Source organism: Myxocyprinus asiaticus, chromosome 28 (genome assembly GCF_019703515.2).
Source record: "Myxocyprinus asiaticus isolate MX2 ecotype Aquarium Trade chromosome 28, UBuf_Myxa_2, whole genome shotgun sequence".
NCBI classification, from domain to species: domain Eukaryota; kingdom Metazoa; phylum Chordata; class Actinopteri; order Cypriniformes; family Catostomidae; genus Myxocyprinus; species Myxocyprinus asiaticus.
The window spans coordinates 20,633,409-20,655,059 of NC_059371.1; the positions used below are offsets into that span (position 1 = coordinate 20,633,409).

The 21,651-nt window shown below is 37.9% G+C and overlaps 1 protein-coding gene across 3 annotated transcripts in view; it reads left to right on the forward strand.

The window, feature by feature from the left end:
- The first annotated feature begins 1,065 nt into the window (after positions 1–1,065).
- Positions 1,066–21,651, forward strand: part of LOC127419468 (rho guanine nucleotide exchange factor 10-like protein) — a 58,765-nt gene continuing 38,179 nt past the window's right edge. Inside the window, exons 1-13 of one of the 3 annotated variants that reach the window (XM_051660876.1) lie at positions 1,066–1,410; positions 4,353–4,418; positions 7,142–7,468; positions 7,831–7,858; positions 8,463–8,536; positions 11,905–12,021; positions 12,201–12,334; positions 15,703–15,811; positions 16,150–16,253; positions 16,438–16,515; positions 17,613–17,792; positions 19,275–19,391; positions 19,688–19,780. In XM_051660876.1, coding sequence (XP_051516836.1) covers positions 4,382–4,418; positions 7,142–7,468; positions 7,831–7,858; positions 8,463–8,536; positions 11,905–12,021; positions 12,201–12,334; positions 15,703–15,811; positions 16,150–16,253; positions 16,438–16,515; positions 17,613–17,792; positions 19,275–19,391; positions 19,688–19,780 — 1,398 coding nt within the window. In that variant the 5' untranslated portion in view covers positions 1,066–1,410; positions 4,353–4,381. Of the gene's footprint in view, positions 1,411–4,352; positions 4,419–7,141; positions 7,469–7,830; positions 7,859–8,462; positions 8,537–11,904; positions 12,022–12,200; positions 12,335–13,598; positions 13,707–15,702; positions 15,812–16,149; positions 16,254–16,437; positions 16,516–17,612; positions 17,793–19,274; positions 19,392–19,687; positions 19,781–21,651 lie in introns of those variants that run through there. The other 2 variants (XM_051660875.1, XM_051660877.1) reach the window with 2 other exon arrangements.

Consider the following 21,651-nt stretch of genomic DNA (forward strand, 5'->3'; position numbering starts at 1 on the left):
TTCAAGGTATATGCACTGTAGTTTCTAAGATCAAAAGTAGGTTCAAAGTTGACAGCACTGTTTCTCATTTCTCATCCAAACAGGTTACCCAGTCATAATGAATGTTACATTTACTACACTCAAAGCGCTTCACATAGTGAACAGGGGACTCTCCTCAACCACCACCACCAGCGACGGCAGCCATAGTGCACCAGTACGCCCACCACACACCAGCTGTTGGTGGATAGGAGAGAGTAGAGTGATAGAGCCAATTCATGGATGGGGATTATTAGGAGGCCATGATTGATAAGGGCCAGTGGGGGGAATTTGGCCAGGACACAGGGGTTAAACCCCTACTCTTTACAAGTAGTGCCCTGGGATTTTTAATTACCCCAGAGAGTCAGGACCTCGGTTTAACGTCTCATTTGAAAGATAAAGTTGCAAAAAAGTCTGTTGAATTTAATGGGTCAGGGTGAATGAGGGAAAGGAAAATGCTCATGTTTTTGGTGCAAGAAGCCTTGACTAACATATTAAATCACTTAAGGGAAAAAAATTAAATGATAAAACAACATTACACTGAATAACTTCTACAGAAAAGGAAAAATCTCTTTATAATAAAAAATTAGATAAATAAGACTCATTTTTAAAAACAAAAGGGTTGTCTCTTCTTCAACCATTTGAGAAACACAGATATACACTTTATTCTCAACAACTGTACAAAAATTACTTCAGGGGGAGTTTAGATCTGCACAAGCATCAGAGTGGCTAAGTTTTGAGTACTACACACTATTGACAGTGTACACTTGTACATTCGTAGGGACATCATTGCAATACAGCATAGAAAAAGTATGGACTGGGAGATTTCTTAGTGCTGGCAGCATGATGAGCATATTAATGTCCCCCATGTCTCCTTTTCCTGGAAAGCTGTGTCTACCTACCCCCAACAGCATGGAACTATTGAAAGAGTTGCTGTTTTGTGATTGGTGGGGTTGCTGGACTGAACATCTGCCATTGGCTGGTTGGATCTGTGAGCATTTGCATACTGCAGGGAGGCTGTGTCCTGTTGTACAGCAGGAACAAGGGAGTGGAAAGAAAGGAAAAAGGGAGGGACTGAGGAAAAGAATAGAGGGAGAAGAGTTTGAAAATCGTAGGAGAAGCTGGGTTAGTACATGCATTGGGAGCCTCAGAACTTGTTCCTCCATTAAAAGAAAACAATTGCAGTGGGCTCTTTACAATTGCTGTGCTTTTCGAAGAAGAAACAGTGGTGTCATCATTTGTAGATTCACTGATGGCTGCACTGCGCAAAGATGGGAGCACACATGATGACAATGGACATATTGATAGCCTGTGATCAATAAGGACAATATCAGAGGGTGACATTTAAGGGACGTATAGCCAGACTTGCGAGTAAGTCTTTCTTTGGAAAAAGAGGTAAAGATGTGGTACTGCATAAGTTGTTTACATAAAAATATGAGCTCACTGGGGGGCAAGTGAGGGTGATGAAACTACAAATGTTAATTTCACAATAATTTCATAATCAGCCTGACACTTAGATGGGGGAAAATTGAGTATTTATAGTCAGTCTGGTCATAACAATCTGTCTGATGAATGTATTGGACTCATAAAAGAAAATGTTCTACATATAGTTAAGGAGAAAGTGTATGCAGGTTCTGAAATAGTGCTGATCTTATATCAATAATAGGCTGGTCTCTGATGAGACAATAATTGTGCAGTTTTAATAGTGTAAATCCTAATGACTACCTGTCACATTAAATAAATAAATAGATAGGGATAGCTAAATAGAAAGACATAAATAGGTTTTATTTATCCTATAGGGAAACGTTAAGGGATAGTTCACCCAAAAATGAAAATTCTGTCATCAATTACTCACCTTCATGTCACTCCAAACCTGTATGACTTTCGTTCTTCTGTGGAACACAAAGTGAAAGTCAATGGTGTCCAGTGTTGTTTTTTAGAACCCCATTGACTTTCATTGAATGGACAAAAACTGTTTAAACATTCTTCAAAATATCTTCTTTCGTGTTCCACAAAGATAGAAAGTCATAGGTTTTGAGCGACATAAGGATGAGTAAATGATGTGAGGACTTTTCATTTTGGGGTAACAGGTTGCTGTACAAGGTTATCTGACATGTGTATGTCAAGCCAATCTCATGGTCTGTCCATGATATTTCAGACTGTATCAGAAGTACACAGTGATCTGATATCAGCTGACTCTCATGAGATGACCAGTTTGAATCAAATCGCTCCAATCCGTTTTCAAACAGGATGCTGCTGCAGCCACTATGGCCAATGCTTTATCAGAGTGGCTGGTATTCCTTCATGTAATCTGGGGTTTAGTGTTTCGAATAGGTTTAAATAGTGACTCGAACAGCAATTGCATGGAGATAGCATTGTAAAAGAGGGAAAAGGACAGTAAACAGAGTGGGCATGAAGAGTTAATATGTGTGGAGGTCCAGATGCTTCTGTCATTGTTCCTGTGTCCAAGGCGATGCTTGTGTTATTTGTCTGAAAGGAGGCTTGGTGTTGGTGGGAGCTTGGCCATTCGTCGTAGTCCATGTAGGGACCCAAAGCACACAGTTCTTACTTAGTTCTTTACTCTCAACCATTCAACCTTATGGTACGCTCTCACTGTGGATTGGGAGAGATGCTATTTGCCTTTGTCTATTCACTGGCCTCAGCCTGGTCCTGACCCTGCCCCTCTCTTTAGTGAATAATTAATGCACACTGACCTTCATTGCTGGCTTAAGCTTTAAGGTTATCTATCAGACAAGATGAACAGGAACTCCACACAATACTTTATCAACATCTCATTGGATTTCTCATCTTGCTTGGAATTCCATGCTGGGTAATTCTTGTTTGGTGAGTCTGGTCAGTACGAATTGTCTCTCAGGTGAAGCATGCTGGTTAACTAATTAAGTTGATTATAAAGATAGTTCCCACTATGGAACACGGCAGTATTCCATAGTGGGAATCAGCTATCCAAAAACACACCTTATTCATCAGTTCATTGTCCCAAAGGTGGTAATGGCTTAAAGAGATAGTTCATCCAAAAATGAAAATTCTATCATCATTTACTCAACTGTACTTGTTTTAAACCTATATGACTTTCTATCTTCTGTAAAACACAAAAGATGTTTGGCATTATGTTAGTCTCAATCACAACTCACTTTAATTGCATCTTTTTCCATACAGTACAATGAAAGTGAATGGAGACAGAGGATAACATTCTGCATTACATCTCCTTTTGTGTTTCACAGAAGAAAGTCATATAGGGTTGGAACAACATGAGGATGAGTAAATGGTGACTTATGATTTTTATTTTTGGATGAACTATCACTTTAAATGAACCTGTCCTAAAGTTTCCTCTGAACATTTCTTAGTATCACCCTCCAGTCATTCCTCGTGGTTGAGTTGTGTTGTTCTGAGACATGCCGGGAGCCTTTCCCTGTAAATGTGGGAGGAGTGGTTGTGAGAAGATTCAGCTGGTAAGGCAAGCCTGGATCTGCTACACATTGTGGAGGAATGTAACATTTTCAATCTGCTTTTAGTAATCTAGAACTTCCCTGGAGAGTTTAAAGTCAACATGAAATCAAAATTGAGCCTATTTATAGTACCTTCTTAACACATGTTCCTGGTCTTATTGTGAGTGATTATTCCAAAGAAAATGTTTTGTCCTCGTAAACTTTCATCAAAATTTAAAAACTTGGTCCGCCTTTGAAACCACTTTTTGGGTTATATCACCAAGCCCTCTTAGTTTTCAACCTCCAACCACCCATCATATAGAGAACACTTTTCATAATCCAGTCAATGCCCGATAAATAAAATCAAGTCCCACCCTACATTTTTCTGGCATTTTTCTGGAAAGCTTAAAACTAAAGTGAGTGATTTCTGCGGCACCGAACGGAATTGCAGAAATAAACACTGTTTTCGTTAATAGAACAAACAGATAGTCCCACCCACAATCCATGCCATTGGTTGAACCAGTATTGTTGTGTCTGGCTGGACAGATTGCACAACACAAACAGGAATTTTTATAACGCAACAGAGACACAGTATTTACAGTTTTCGAGAAAATGTACCTGGTAATGGCTTACCTTTAGCTGTCTCTGCATATTAAGCTGGGATTGGAGAAAATATTTTAACACACTGCAGCTTTAAGGAAAACTTTGATTATGGAAGTAGTCATAATTCTTTGATATCCAGGGGTGAGGTGTTAAAAATGCTACTTTTGTGAATAGTACACACAATGGACTGCCCATTCATACAAAATATGTTTAAAGACCTTGTAATAATCCTTTTTAAAATTGCCTGTGGAAAAAAATTTGGTAACACAAGGCTTTTCTCTTTTGCAGGAGTGCAGACATGACTACAGACTAACTTCATGGCATCTTCACAGTCTCTTAACCCTCCCCATCTAGGTTAGTGCATATTATGAAGCTACATATTATTACCTTTTTTTTCCTACCGAGCCCAGTGGTACTTAGTCATGCCCTGAATCGGCAGTGTTGCCAAGTTGTTTAAGGAGGTACATGTGACATCACGTTGTCCACGACACTTTGTATAAACAAGGCCCAAAACAAAGGGTGTCAGTGCATGACACATTAGGGTGTCTCCGTTGTCAAACAAAGTGAAACCACAATGACAAGAGCTGATAATGACCCCACACCACCTGTTCTGCTATACTGCAGAAAACAATGTGTAAACTGTAAATCACAGCTGTGTACTGTATAAGACTATTGTGTATCTGGTTGAGGGAATATGGCATTACCCTCTTAATCTCCAAAGAGCTTGGGGAACTGCTTGTGGGCTAGGCAGCGCTCAAGGTAACTGACCATATGCTGTGTCAGAGCAACTCTTCCACAGCACCATATGCCACCTGCCCTCGACACACATCCACCCTGCAGCCATGGAGACCGCTTCCATGAGACAGTCCCTTAAATTTCTAATGTCACCTAAAATCCACCTGGCAGGGTCTAAGAGGTTTTCATACTTTTGCTGGAGAGAGGGGGATAAGGACAAGGAGCACGGTAAATAATTTTTTTCACTCTCTAACCGATTGTTGCTTTGCTGTGGAAAAATAATGGGATTATAGCAGTTGAGCACTGTGTGATTATTGACCTTTAGAGTCGTTTTCAAGTCATGTGAGTTTATATGGCTTGAGTAAATCACTGATGGCATTTTATAAGGTAAATATGCAATGAGCATAGGAACGATTTGAAAAGAGCACTGTAAGAAATTTCAGCCCTCTAAAATTGAAAACTTACATTTTATTGTTGCTTAAGTCTTGATGTAAAATCAAAGTAGTGCCAAAGTTGTAATCTGATCAATTAATTTCAATTATTTGAAACATATTTGCACTTGGTTGAAACGAATTGACAGAAATTAGAAATAACAAGTTAAATGGATGCAAACAAAGATGTTGTTATAACAATGATGAAAACATTTTACAGCACATTAAGTACATGTATTGATTATCTCAAACATAAAAATGCTGGGCTACGCACCTGATGTGCACAACTCAATAATACAACTCAACTCAACTCAATATAAAATATTTTCTAGAGCAAAGTGATTTTGGTTGAGTATTCTCTCTTGAGTCCATATGGTCAAATGTGTAATCCTGCTCATCACATGATCTGTTTTCTCAGTCCAGTGCAGAGGAGTCAGTAATCCGTATCCCTGTGCTTTTGGTTTCTTAGTGTTCCAACAACAACATATAAATGGCCGAAAATCCTTAAAAGTGATGTGATGTTTTATTTGACTCTGTAGTTTATAACGAATGGTAAATATATGCTATCATTAAACAGTTACGGTGGAGTCAGCTCACAACACACTGTGGACCTTTTGGTTGAAACTCTTGACTTATACTTCTGAGGAATGCAACAGATTGTTTCCATTATTATGACAAATAATGTTGTCCATGTGTCCAATGTTTGTGGTATGTTGTGCTATCAGAGTGAGGAAGTCATGGCGTTTAGCTGTATAGATTGTAAGAGTATTCTGATGAAAGGTGCGGATGGCCACATCTGCCCGTTGTACTGAGTTTTGGGGTGTTTTTCTGAACAAATCTGATGACTCATTGGGGAGTGAGTTTTGTCTCCAGTGTTATATTTAAAACATATTTGAGCCTCTCTGAATTACAATCTGATTTCATAATGGAACACAAATGTAGCTGGTTAGATAAAGAGAGTGCAATGAATCTTAATCACTTTTACTATTGCTCGTGCTTATATTTTGAACAAACCCCTAATCCTAAGTATTAAACTTTAGTTAACTTGATTTTAGCATGGCGGATAAATAAATAAAACGTTTGAAAAAAACTGCCTTAGAATTACATTGAAGAAGGGATACAAGCCATGTGTATTTACCAGAAAATCACAGAGACTTGGAGGTGGACTCTTATTTGACCTCCAAGTAATGACCCAGAACACTCTAGCAACCACCAAAAACACGCTAGCAACTGATTAGCAACGCGCTAGAAACCACTCCAAATACCTTAGCAACAGCATAGCAACACCCTGGCAACCATCAGCAACACCCTAGGATCACAACAGCGAGTTTTAAAGGGATAGTTCACCCAAAAATGAAAATTCTTTCATAATTTACTCACCCTCATGCCATCCTAGATGTGTATGACTTTCTTTCTTCTGCAGATCACAAACAAAGATTTTGAGAAGAATATTTCAATATTTCAAGCAATGCAAGGATATGGTGGCCAGAACTTTGAAGCTCCAAAAAGCATATAGGTAGTGGGCAGGGTGAGTGGGGTCCAGAGGGATTTTTCCAGCCATTTTCCTCACTCTGGAAGTGTACAGTCCATGAAGGGAGGACAAGGGGCAACCAATAATCCTCTCAGCAGTCCGAACTTTGTAGTTTTCTGATGTCCGATTTCATAGCTGAACCAAACCAGACAGTTATAGAAGTGCAGAGGACAGACTCAATGACTGCTGAGTAGAACTGTATCAGCAGTGCCTGTGGCAGGTTGAACTTCCTCAACTGGCGAAGGAAGTTCAACCTCTGCTGGGCCTTTTTCGCAGTGGAGTCAACTATTCCTTTAACGGTCAAACACCACTCATATTTTCTAAAAGTGAGTTTTTATTATTATTGATGCCAGGAAAATTTCCTTTAATTGTTATTTCAGAGTCAATGGTCACTGGTGTGACTCAGATTCACCAGCAGGAGGAAGAGGAGGGGGATGAAGATGAAGAAACTGGTGAGAAGTTTGAGTTCGATGACAGTAAAGATGAGCATAACACAGAGGAGAACTTTGTACATGAGAAAGAGTCAGGATCTTCTCATGTGGAAGCTGAGCATTCAGAGAGTATAAAAGGGAGCATGGCCTCAAATGCACTTTATTGTCAAGCTATGAAAAGTGTCACACACCGTTACCAGCAGGCAGTAAACGGAGAGGCTCCTGCTGGTCTGGAGGACCAAGACGTCGCCACAAATTCACACACAACATACCCAGGTTAGTCTGAAGCATAATATTTATGTACGACTTTTCCCTAAGTGGTAGATTTACTGTCATAAGTTTATAGTAAGTAATTTTTTCACACATGTGGAATATTCTCTGCATTAAGACACCAAAGCAAAAATATGATCTTCATGTTTTTGTAAGAAATGCAATCTGGCTCATACGTATATGATTCTGAGAGTGACTCAATGACCTGCAATGTTTGTCACTAATATTCAAGAAAAAACAAAATGTAATCCTATTGTCAAACAAACATATTGTAAGATTTGTCAGAGGTGAGGTTCACTTCCCAAGACTATTAAACCCCCTATAGTTTATTGTTAATAAACCATTCCACCTACTTTTTTTTCCTGCAGACATGGTGGCCAGACAATCTCCTGATGGGTAAGAAGGATTGTTTTTGTAAATGCACACAGCTGATTTTATGACTGATTTTTTTGTGTAATGTGTTCAGTTTTTAATATATTCCAACTGAACATATTGATTGGAATTTCACAGAGATATAGATACTATAAATACTCATATGCAAATTGTTTAAAGTGTTTTTTTTTCTTTCTTGTATTAAACATTCTGTCTTAGTTTTGTAAGCGCTCTAGTTTCAGCCAAGGGTTGATTATTGACCTGTTTTGTGAACAGAAGTTATTCAGCAATTTGCTCTGGCACTAGTGACATCTAGTGGTCATGTGATGTGCTCAAAATAAAACAGTGTCTGATAAGATTAAACATGGAATCAGAATCAGCTTTATTGCCAAGTATGCTTACACACACAAGGAATTTGTCTTGGTGACAGGAGCTTCCAGTGTACAACAATACAAAAACAATACAAAAACAGCAGCAAGACATAAATAATAATAAAAAATAAAAATAATTATACACATACGTACATACACACACAGACACACACACATACATACACACATACACATACTTGGTGTATGTATATGGATGGACAGTATTCAAATAATTCAGCATGCTTGTGATGTTTCAGGAGTTCTGTCTCTGCTGAGCCTCAAATGACTGATGAACCTGCAAGCACTTGGAAAAAAAGTAACATTTATGAAGGTACTGCACTGTAGGATTCTGTCTCATTCATGGAATTTATGCTAAACTTGTTGAATGCCATTGACAACTTTTGTGTTGTGTTCACTGGACATTAGGGTTACCGGTTCTTGTGGTTATGAATGTCAAAAGTTTTTAAATTAATTTACACTACCAGTTAAAGGTTTGGACACACCTACTCATTTATGAATATTTTAAAAGAATACAAAAGTAATCAAAAATAACACAATTGGAGATATGAGAATTATGTAGTGACCAAAAAAAAAAATATATATATATATAATTTTTTTTTTAAAGTAGCCAGACTTTGTCTAGATAATGGGCCCTATTTTAAGATTTAAGAGTGCTAGCGTTAAGTGCAGTGCTGTGCCATAAGCGCAAAGTCAGTGGGCATGGCCATGTACTTTTGGTATTTTCGTGCAAGCATGCGCTAAGTCTAGGCACAAGTAGGTTTGGCGAAATCACCTGTGTAACGCGCAAATTGTCTGGATTAAGTGCAATTGAATTCTGAGTTTCTTCTTGGGGATTTCCACCATCTGCATTCTATTGTAGTCCATACCCTGTCAAGCACCAGCGATATAAACAATGACAACAAATTCATAAGAAGTTGGTAGTGTAAATGGACTTTATGCAAAGAATTAGAAGAATATAAAATTTACATTTACTGCATTCTTGATGAATGCCAGGCATATTTCTATGACAATAACATGCTCCTTTAATACGCATAGAAAATGTGATTCTCTTCTGAATTTGCATGTACGCTCAGTTAAATTATAGTGAATACAAGTATTATTAATCATTTTCATCTACTGACACACAAATCATGGCTAGTATTAACAGTAATTGGATCAGCACACACTTCGCTTCTACCAGTCGATTTTGATTTAAAAAAATTAAATTAATGTATTCAAACACGAAAAAAAATAAACCAAAAATATTTCTAAATTTAAATTACGGGTTAAACACTTCCATACAATGAAAGTGAAAGGTGACAGAGGCTAACATTATGCTTACCAACTCTTTTTTGTGATCCACAGAAGAAACAAAAGTCATACAGGTTTCATATTTGAGTGACCTATCCCTTTAAATTGTGCAATCTGCAATGGAAAAAATAAGTGCATGCCCTAAATATATTATATAACAATCACTTGGCATAATTTGGAGAAGTCTTAATAACTGAAGCCAAGAAATGATGAGCAATTCAGCATCGGTCATAACGGAAGTGACTTCAAGATGTGTCCCTTGGCTGTTAAGCAGCAGATGTCTCTGCTATGTGTGTGCAGCACCGGTTCAATCTCGAGAATGGTTCAGTGTGGTTTCAGAGCTCACTCTGCGACTGCATAAAGGTACACTTCCCCAGGACAGTAGGAATAGCTGTGCAACCCTGTGCTGTATTTGTATTTGGCTTTGAGCATACCTGGATTTTCTTTGTATAGAACATAGTTAGAGCTGGCAACCCTAATCTGCATTTCCTTCAGAACGATTGACAACCCTATCAGTTTTATTTCAGACTGTCGGAATCATTTGCCATCCAGGGCCTAGTACCTTAGGCTATAGATAGCCTTATTGTAGTGCACTGTATTGATGCTGTAAATACAGTCTCTTCTTGTCATACAATGACTGGTAATGAGGATTCTGCCTGGCATCCATTTCCCTCTCTTCTCTCCCTGTCAGTGCTGCACCATTTTAGATCTTTGTGCCTTTTCTTCAGGGTAACAAAACATGCATATAAACATTTAAATACGTGTAAAATCACACTGCCTGACAATCACTGTTATCTATAAAGCAGCATTAAAGAAGTATTCCAAACAGTTTAGTTTAACCCATTTAACCTGAAATATTCCTTAAAGTCACAGGAATTATACTATCTGCCACTTCTAATTAATGTGTTTTCCAAATTTAAACGATCTCCTTCTGACGTCTCAGACAGCAATGAAGGTATAACTTTCAAATTTGCAGGCCAAAGACCTGAACAGTTTAGAAAACATTCCACTTTGAGGTATTTTAAGTTCCTATGAGGAAGACTCAGCAGGCAGCATCTTTAGGTAAAAAGATCCTGTCAACAAATCTGTACACACTGTCACAATAGAGAAAAATGTATGTACTGTCAATCCACCATTCCTGTGTAAGAGTGAGTTAGTTATTTTGTGTTTCTGTTGTCAGAATCTGCAAGTTCAAATCTGTTTCAAATGGATTATTAGGATGCTTTTCTGTGCTGATCAGTAATAATTCCATTTGTGCTCAGTTTCCCAACCTGTATTGAGCTTAATACAGTTACATTTTATGCTTTTGGCAGACACATTTATCTAAAGCAACTCAAGGTATACATTTTGTTAGTTTGTGTGTTCCCTGCCCTGGGAATCAATCCCACAATGATGTTGGCATTGCTAGTGCCATGCTCCAACGTTTGAGCAAGGTAGTTAAGTTTTGAATGATTTTCAAATTACATTTGCAAATATTAAACCGGTATTTCAAGATTTCGAACCCAATGTCCTGCCCAATTTCTAGTATCCCACCCCTTTTTTGTTGTTTGTGCTTAGAAAATGCTTAAAGGATTAGTTCACCCAAAAATACAAATTCTCTCATTATTTACTCACCCTGATGCCATGCTAGATTTGTTTCTTTCTTCTGCAGAACACTAATGAAAATTTTTAGAATACCTCAGCTCTGTTGGTCCATTCAATGCAAGTGAGTGGTGACCAAAACTTTGAAGCTGAAAAAGCTTATAAAGACAGCATAAAAGTAATCCATACGACTCCAGTGGTTAATTCCATGTCTCCAGTAGCGATATGATAGGTGAGGGTGAGAAACACATAAATATTTAAGTCCTTTTTTTTTACAATAAATCTCCACATTTGACCAGCCCCGAACAGTAGGTGACAATATGCAGGAAGAATACAAATAGGCAAAAAATTAAAGAAGAATTTGAAAGTGAAAGTGGAGATTTATTTAAAAAAAGAAATTAAATATTGATCTGTTTCTCACCCACATCTATTATATTGCTTCCGAAGACATGGCGTTAACCAATGGAGTCTTATGGATTACTTTTAAGATGCCTTGAGGTGTTTTTTTGGAGTTTCAAAATTCTGGCCACCATTCACTTGCATTGTATGGACCAACAGAGCTGAAATATTCCTATAAAAATCTTAATTTCTGTTCCGCGGAAGAAAGAAATTCATACACATCTGGGATGGCATGAGGGTGAGTAAATGATAAGAGAATTTTCACTTTTGGATGAACTATTCCTTTAAAATATCTTCTGAACAGTTCCATTAAGCCTCTCTAATAATCACATTATTCTTTATGTGATAGAGCTTTTCTGTGGATGAACACATAACAAATGAATAACCCTTTATGTCTCTTTCCTCTAGGGAAAGCTGTTTCTGAGTCAGAAGGAGAACAACTAAGGGTCAACCCAGCTCATCCTGCTTGCTCGGAGGTCATTTATGATGATGTGCCCAGTGAGAACGCCACTCCTCCAGATATAGGTCAGTGTCTGAACTTGGGTGTCATGTTCAAGCAATCATTTGTAATCCATGTCAATAATGTCACCAGTTTATCTAGAATCTGTCACTGAATGCAGGTAATGATTTGTTATCACCCTTAAAACTAGAGTTGCTCCTCTTTTCACCTGGTACCTCACATACTTCTTTGTATTATTGTTCAGAGGATGACGTGATCTATGAGGAGGTGCAGAGGTCTGGCAAATCTGCACTGATAGACAATGGCTGGGGCTCCAGTGAGTTTGAGAGTTATGACGAGCAGTCAGACAGTGAGACTCAGCAGCCCACCCGTAATAAGGTATAAATTCTTAAGCAATTTCATGCAAGCAAGCAAGCTTGCTGTTTACTGAATCTCAGCACAACAGTGATTCAGCTATAAGACAAGACTGATATTCAGTACAACAGCATGATTGTGAGCATGTTATTTCTTTAACACAACAAGAAGTTAATATCCAGTAACTTAAATTGTAGACATAACATGGCCAGCTTTTTTGTCTGTTGTTGTTCCGCATATTATAACAGTTTAAAAAAAAGTAAAATCTGGATCAAATTTGGCATGTTGCTGCACAACACAGTCTGACAGTGTGTCTGGAATGCTGCAAACAAAAACAAGCGGACTGATAGAAACAGTGAGGTGTCCCAGTGCTGTTGTACTAAATATCGGAACTCTTGGAACGCAACTTGTCCATTCTGATTAGGGGTTTAGAACCAACTATTGTATATTGCATAATCTATTTATTGTTAAGCTCATTAAAGGAATGTTCCATGTTCAATAGAAGTACTTAATCGAAAACATTTGTGGCATAATGTTTATTACCCCAAAATATTATTTTGATTCATCCCTCGTTTATTTAAAAAAAAGCAAACATTTAGGTTACAGTGAGGCACTTATAATGGAAGTGAATGGGGCTAGTCCATAAATATTACAATACACACTGTTTCAAAAGCATAGCTAGTGTGATAAAATCACGCACTAACCTTATTTGTGTAAAGTTATATCCAATATTACAACTTTGTTGTCATGACAATGTATTACCGGTAAACCCTGTTATCTGGTAAATGCTGTAATGCCGTTAAATGCCTGATTTAATCCAACTAAAACTATGTTAACATGTATAATGTTTATTTATTGTGGCTATTCTTTTGAAACAATGTGTATTTTAGCATTTATCCATATTCCATTGTAAATGCCTTACTGTAAATGTGATTTTTGCCTTTTTTTTTTTAAATAAATGATGGACAAGTCAAAATTATTTTTAATTGTAATCAACGAAATGCCACAAATGCCGTCAACTGAGCTTAACTTGTATCGAAGCTGGACATTCCTTTAATTGGAACATCTAAAATAAATAGCTATTTCCTTTGTCAAAAGGAGCGAATGGATGCCCATTGGTAAACCCTCACGTTTTCTGTAATAGTAAAAGTCCCTACAATATTTCTGAATCATTACACATGACAAGTCATTGTCAAACAAGCGAAAAAAGGATCTGTAAAAGACGGCTTTTTATAAAGCTGAGTTTAAATAGGGAAAGATTTTTTTTGCCACTCAGTCTCTTTCAGTTCTCTTTCCTTGCCGGGTTTACCCTGTTCCTGTTCTAGTTAATGTTTATTGATGCATGCAGAGGATCAGGTCTTAATCCACAGATGTGTCACATCACGCATGAAAACAGGTACAGAAAGCCTTCACTAGACTTACTAGAGCATACAGACTGGGCCTTATACAATCAGAACAAGTGTACTTTTGTTTAAGGGCTAATGTGTGAGTAGAAGGGCTGTTAAAGTATAATGTTGGTGTAACGTAAAAACAAATGGACACTATCTGAGGCTAAAGCTCTCGTCTTGCTGTCTTGTTCACTCTTTTATGTCTGCCTCAGTTCCCTCTCTTGTTGGCCTTGATGTCATCACTGTCTGCTTGGGTTTTTCACACCCCTCAATCATTCTCTCTGTCTTAACCCATTGATTTCCCACTTCCTGTACTTTTTCCCCATCTTTTTCTATGCACTGTTTTAAAACAAACCCCAACACTGCCTGTGGCCATGGCTTTGTGGTAATGGATATAGATTTCTCCAGATGTGCGCCGTCTGAAGCAACGTTGTTTCCAGACCAGGCGTGAGCTAGCCATGCGGTTAGGGGCACAAGATGTCAGCCAACTCAAACAAAGCTATGATAGTAAGGTACATTTTTACAGTGGCAGATGTGTAGTATTCACTGATTCTGGAGACATGCAACAAAACCACAACTTATAAGTGATTGTGCTTATATTTTCAGTGTCACAACCATGAAATGTCCACTCCATCACACAAACTGTAAAGAAATTGTTTGGGTTTTTTAAGTAGGTTCATTTTGCAGCTAGTAACAAAATTGCTACTGCATTTAATATAATAATATAATGCGAAATATGGTTATTTGGTCAACACTGTAAACTCTAAACCGGTCATAACTCAATAGATGGAGCTGAAAATCAGAAAAACTATTTTGTCAATATTATTTAATTTGGTTTCTGATGGTGTTGACCCATACTGAGTGAAAAACACACATTTTGTTAAACAAAAGAAGAAACAGGAGGTTGCACCCAAACGCAGGGGACTACCTTTGAATATGTTGAATAAATGGATCCAAAATAATTCCATGATACCTAAACCTTTTTTTCAGTTCTGTAGCTTGTTTGTCCTGGTTCTTATAGGGATAGTTCACCCAAAATGTAAAATTCTCTCATCATTTACTCACCCTCAGACACTCAGATGTGTATGACTTTCTTTCTTCTGCAGAACACAAACTATGATTTTTAGAAGAATATTTCAGCTTTGTAGGTCCATACAATGCAAGTGAATGGGTGCCAAAATTTTGACACTGCAAAAAGCACGTAAAGACATCATGAAAATAATCCATACGACTCCAGTGTTCAGAAGTGATATGATAGGTGTGGGTGAGAAACAGATCAATATTTAAGTCCTTTTTTGGTAATTATTAGAAATAATTTTCCTTAACCAGTAGGGGGCAGCATGCATGAAGAATGTGAATCACCAAAAACACATGAACAAGAATGTGTAAGTGAAAGTTTACAGTGGAGAGTGGCTGAAGATTGCTTCTGAAGACATTGATTTAACCATTGGAGTCTTATGGATTACTTTTGCTGCATTTATGCCCTTTTTGGAGCTTCAACATTTTGGCACCCATTCACTTGCATTGAATAGACCAAAAAAGATGATATATTCTTCTAAAGATTTTCATTTGTGTTCTGCAGATGAAAGAAAGTCATACACATCTGGGATGGCAGGAGGGTGAGTAAATCATGAGATAATTTTCATTTGTGGGTGAACTATCCCTTTAAGAATCAGTGTTATTCTGCACATTAGACTAAATCTAAGTTATGTCGATTTAGAAGCATCCATAATATCCACAATGTTCACCAAAACCCTCATACAAGCTTCAAAGCTTGTTGGTAAGTAACCCCTCATGCTCATGTGTTTTTTCGTACAAAGAAAATTAAACTGTGTAAAATCCTGCAAGTGTGTTGCAATTGAGCAGAGAGGGACCTTGAGGATTTGCACTGACCCAAAAACAGGATTTGATATGTTATTGTTGCCCTATCACTCTCTTTTAGTTCTACTGATTAATTCTCTTCCATACTGTCCTCTTTTTAATGTTTTCTTTCTCTTTTCCTAGGTTCAGCAGCTCATGAAGGCTGCTAGGAATGGCGCGAAGGATGGACTGGAAAAGACGAAAATAGCCATGATGCGCAAAGTGTCCTTCCTGAGTAAAAAAGATTGTGCAGGTTTGACTTTTGACTCTCATTTCCTCTTGTTCATGTCTGGCGTTTTCTGTCACCTGGTAGGGAACAGTACAGAAACAAATACTAGAAACTCTATGTCTCTCTAAGTGTCCTGAATTTTGAATCATTCTGAGCCAAGATATGTTAAATAGCAACTGAACTGTGTAGCTCTCGGCAGGCACTGGATGCCCTATGTGAAGATCACCAGATATTTAATTTCAGAGCTGCAGGATTGAGTTGACCTACAGAGAGGAGCTAAGCCAAGATGGAAGATGCTGGAATGGTCTGTGAAGCCGATGGGGATGAGGAGTTTAACTGTGCTTTTTACTGTCAATATGCAGATGACACAGAGGACGATTCTGGATATCTGGATGTGACTGTATCTGAACTGAAGCATCCACCACCTCAACTTTCTCCCATGCCAGAGGGGCTCAGTAACCAACAGGTGCATGTGTGTGCATGTTCATGTGTGTACATGTGTGAGAATCTCACCTTCTGTTAAAATCAGACCAATGATGTGTGCTAGTTTTGCATATTTTAATTATAAATATGAAGCCTAAGGTTTGGATAAAGTTAACATATTTGAATTCAAATTCCTTATTCCTTATTGATGTTATTCAATGTCACAGATTGTCAGGCGTCATATTCTTGGCTCTATCATCCAGAGTGAAAGAAGCTACTTAGACTCACTCAAGAGGATCCTGCTGGTGAGTGACACAGTAATGACATAACAGCTGATAGGTAATGACTAGATGTAGCAATCACAAAATTTGTATTATTACACTGCTCTCTGAAATTATTGAATCTGATTGGCCAGTAGCAGTGTTTTGCATTCAAATGTTTGGTCAAATATTTAATAGAATATTTGAAATAATGACCACAAAATTAGTCATAAAATCTATTCGTAAATAACTGTTAATAATTTAATTTCATTAATAACATTAATAATTTATTATCAGGGGCCTGAGTAGCTCAGCTAGTATTGACTCTGACTATCACCCCTGGAGTCGCGAGTTCGAGTCCAGGGTGTGCTGAGTGACTCCAGCCAGGTCTCCTAAGCAATCAAATTGGCCCGGTTGCTAGGGAGGGTAGAGTCACATGGGGTAACCTCCTCGTGGTCACTATAATGTGGTTCTCGCTCTCGGTGGGGCACGTGGTGAGTTGTGCGTTGATGCCGCAGAATAGAGTAAAGCCTCCACACGCGCTACTTCTCTGCGGTAACGCACTCAACAAGCCACGTGTTAAAATGCATGGATTGACGGTCTCAGACGTGTAGGCAACTGAGATTTGCCCTCTGCCACCCGGATTGAGGCGAGTCACAGCGCCACCACGAGGACCTAGAGCGCATTGGGAATTGGGGAGAAAATAAAAAAATCAGAAAAAAAAAAAATCATTATCGTAAAATCTTTATGTCGAGGTCCTGATCACCCTAGCTGGGTTTGTTTTGCAATAATGACTGGCTGAATATACAGTACATTGTTCCTTATGTATGCAAATAGCTTTTCTCTAACTGAAAATGTTGAAAAGCAAGAACAAAATTGAGGAATGTTTATTTTTGAAGTGGCAAAGCGGGTAGCAAATGGGCAAAAATAGCAATATTTCACAAAAGAGAAAGACAAATACAAAATAGATTCTTACACCCCGTTGAATATTATGAATGAATATTCTGTTAACAACAGGAATAGATAAATAAAATGACCAAAAAAAAAAAAAAAAAAGTTTTTAATAGTAATTAGTTATTTGTCACCACTACAAAATCTGAACATAAAAGTGATTCATACTGACTACCTCAACTGTATTTCAGGAGTATAAGAAGCCTTTAATGGAGGCGGAGCCACGGATATTAAGTGTAAAGAAGATCCAGCCTATTTTCTACAGGCTGAAGGAGATCCTGCAGTGTCACTCCATGTTTCAGATTGCTCTGACATCTCGTGTAGCAGAATGGGACAATACTGAGAAAATCGGAGACCTCTTTGTAGCTTCTGTACGTCTCCTGTTGTTCTACTGAAACATTCCATTTCTGATGTGTTGTAAAGCTTTAGGTCCTTGTCACTTTGGACATGTCAGATTTATAGCCATTAATAAGTTAAAGGGATAGTTCCTCCAAAAATGAAAATTCTCTCATGATTTACTCACCCTCCTGACATCCCAGATGTGTATGACTTTCTGTCTTTTGCAGAAAACAAATTATGTTTTTTAGAAGAATATTTCAACTCTGTAGGTCCATACAATGCAAGTGAATGGGTGCCAAAATTTTGAAGCTCCAAAAACCACATAAAAAGTAATCCATAAGACTCCAGTGGTTAAATCTATATCTTCAGAAGTGGTATGATAGGTGTGGGTGTGAAATAGATCAATATTTAAGTCAATTTTTGTCATAAATTCTCCTCCCTGCCCAGTAGGGGGCGATATGCATGAAAAATGTGAATCACCAAAAACAGAATAAGGAGAAAGTGAAAGTGAAGGAAAAAGGACTTAAATATTGATCCATTTATTACCCACACCTATCTTATCGCTTCAGAAGATATGGATTTAACCACCAGAGTCGTTTGGAGTACTTTTATGTTGCCCCTATGTGGATTTTGGAGCTTCACAATTTTGTCACCATTCACTTGCATTGTAAGGACCTACAGAGCTGAGATATTCTTCTAAAAATCTTTGTTTGTGTTCAGCAGATCAAAGAAAGTCATACACATCTGGGATGGCATGAGGGTAAGTAAATCATGAGAGAATTTATATTTTTAGGTGAACTATCCCTTTAACAAATAGCAAATTTGAACACATTTCAATTTTTAAAAGAAGCAGGTTGTTTGCACTTATGAAGATTAGGACTTTATTGCCTTGACTCACATTTGTTTTTGTTTTTTTATTACTATTATTTAAAATAATACATTGCTTAATTGTATGGCATTGATCCAGTTGATTTGTTAGACTTCAAATATGCCCTTTATGTTCATGTTCCAACACGTGATAAAGTGTACTGTAGATTTTGCATGACAAGGAGTAAGTCATCCCTTATAATGTTTTTTTTTTTTTTTGCAATTCTGTCTATGGATGCTAGTGGCTCAGAAATTACACTTCAGCTCAAAGTTAATCTAAGTGACAGGTCAGTTGAGCTGTGTAATGGTCTAAATTTAGTCCAACATGACTTGCTTTCTTTTACGTTTGTGCTGAAGGATCATCCTTTGCAGATGGATAAACAGGAGATTGTATAGTCAGCAGTTCTATTTAAACTACACTTATTTCCTGTGCATCTCCCAGGCTGTGCCCTAAAGCTAAGCACACTCTGTTTGAGATAGTTTTATGTGTAAAATCCAAAGCAATAGTGTCAGTAGTCCTTCCATAACTATTGAAGGTAGGAATGAAAGCATAGGAAAAGATTGTACTATAACAGGGCTTTAGGGACATGGATCTTATATTTTGTCTGTGTATGCCACTGAATGGAGCCTTATTTCATCTCTTCCAGTTTTCCAAGTCAATGGTGCTAGATGTGTACAGTGATTATGTCAACAACTTCACCAATGCTATGGCTCTTATCAAGAAAGCTTGTATGTCCAAGCCAGCGTTCCTAGAGTTTCTCAAGGTGAATTCATAATTCTGCTACTAACTGTTCATTGTCCCTCCTCAATATAAAGCTTAATTTGTTGTGCTTGCTAAGGAAACTGTGCTGTTACACATACTTTGAGTTTGGGGTTTGGAAAAACCCTTAACCCTTATTATCTCAAATTCTTTGACTTGTTGAGGACTGGCATGTTATTCCCTTTTTAAGTCATTGGACTTATGATTTTCATCTGCAGATGATAAAGCAGGTGAAAACACATAAGGATACTGCGGCTTGTTATTATTGTATACATGTTCTTGTGTTGTACTGGACTGTAGAAGATGCAGGCATCCAGTGTGGACAGAATCACTCTTTATGGGCTGATGGTCAAACCAATCCAGCGCTTTCCTCAGTTCATTCTCCTGCTTCAGGTTAGTACTATGAAAGCTTTAAAGGAATATTCCAGGTTCAATTCATGTTAAGTTCAATCGACAGCATTTGTGGCATAATGTTGATTAACCAAAAAGTAATTTTGATTTGCCCCTCCTTTTTTAAATTTTAAAAAAAACTTTTTTAATTTATTTGGAGTGCCCAGTTCCCAATGCACTAAGTCCTCGTGGTGGCATAGTGACTCACCTCAATCCGGGTGGCGGAGGACGAATCTCAGTTGCCTCCGTGTCTGAGACCGTCAATCCGCACATCTTATCACGTGGCTTGTTGAGTGCGTTACCGCGGAGACATAGCGTATGTGGGGGCTTCATGCCATCCACTGCGGCATCCACACACAACTCACCATGCACCCCACCGAGAGCGAACCACATTATAGCGACCACGAGGAGGTTACCCTATGTGACTCTACCCTCTCTAGCTACTGGGCCAATTTGGTTGCTTAGGAGACCTGGCTGGAGTCACTCAGCATGCCCTGGATTCAAACTTGCGAACTATAGCGGTGGTAGTCAGCGTCTTTACTCGTTGAGCTCCCCAGGCCCCCTTGCCCCTCCTTTTCTTTAAAAAAGCTAAATCTAGGTTACAGTGAGGCACTCACAATGGAAGTGAATAAAGGCCAATTTTTGAATGTTAAAATACTCACAATTTCAAAAATATAGCCACAAGACACACAATTTCATTGCCATGACGATGTAATGTCAACAAACCCTAAAATGACTGTAAAAACTTTACAGCTCAAATAATACACAAGTTTTAACAGAAGAATTAATGTAAGTGCTTTTATAAAATTATAAGCTTCAAATTTCTGCCTTTAAGCCCTCCAAAAATTGGCCCCATTCACTTCAATTGTAAGTGCCTCTCTGTAACCCAGATTTTTACTTTTTTTTTAAAGAAAAGGAGGGACGAGTCAAAATAAATTTTTGTGGTAATCAACATTATGCCACATATGCTGTCGATTGAGCTTAAATTGTATTAAACCCGGAATATTCCTTTAAAGGAGTAGTTCACCCAAAAATGAAAATTCTGTCATAATTTAGTCACCTGCATTTCACTCCAAAATAGTATGACTTACTTCCATTGAACACAAAGTAGAAAATGTGAACTACAAAGGAGGGGGACTGGAGCTTTCAAGCTTCAAAAAGGCCAGAAAAGCACCATAAAAATATCATAAATGTAGTCTATACAACTCATGTGTTATACTGTAAAGTCTCCTGATGCTAGTGAGTTCTGTTCCTTACACAAAAGCTATTGTATGGCTTTAGAATACTTATTAACCCCGAGTCATATGGACTGCTGCAATGATACTTTTATGGTGCTTTTGCATCCTTTTACAGAACTGCATAAAAACAACAACAACAACAACAACCTGTCCATTCTTCCAAATTTCTGGAACAGGTATACATGAGGTTGAGTAAATGGTGACAGAATTCTAATTTTTGGGTTTTCACTACTCCTTTAAATTCACACACATGCACACAAAACACATGACCCAAAGAAATTTAAATTTGAGGGGAACAAATTTAATTTTGGTGGAATTTCCTCAGAATGTTCTGTGTGGGGAAGTGAAAGACAGAGTGCTAGTAAAGAACATCAAACCCACACATGACGTGCTTACAATCAAAACCATGACATGATATGACATGACTGCATAGGCAACATGTTTAAATATGTAAACCTGAGCACTAGTGATAGCCCTCTCCCTCAATGCCTCCAATGACTTGGATGCTGATTACTTATATAAGACAGCTATTTTCCCACAGCAGCAAAAGCCCAGTTCTGTCAAGATTGATTTTTCATTAGATCATTCTTACATTCAGTTACTTAATTTGCATATTGTCTCTTGGGTGCTGTCACT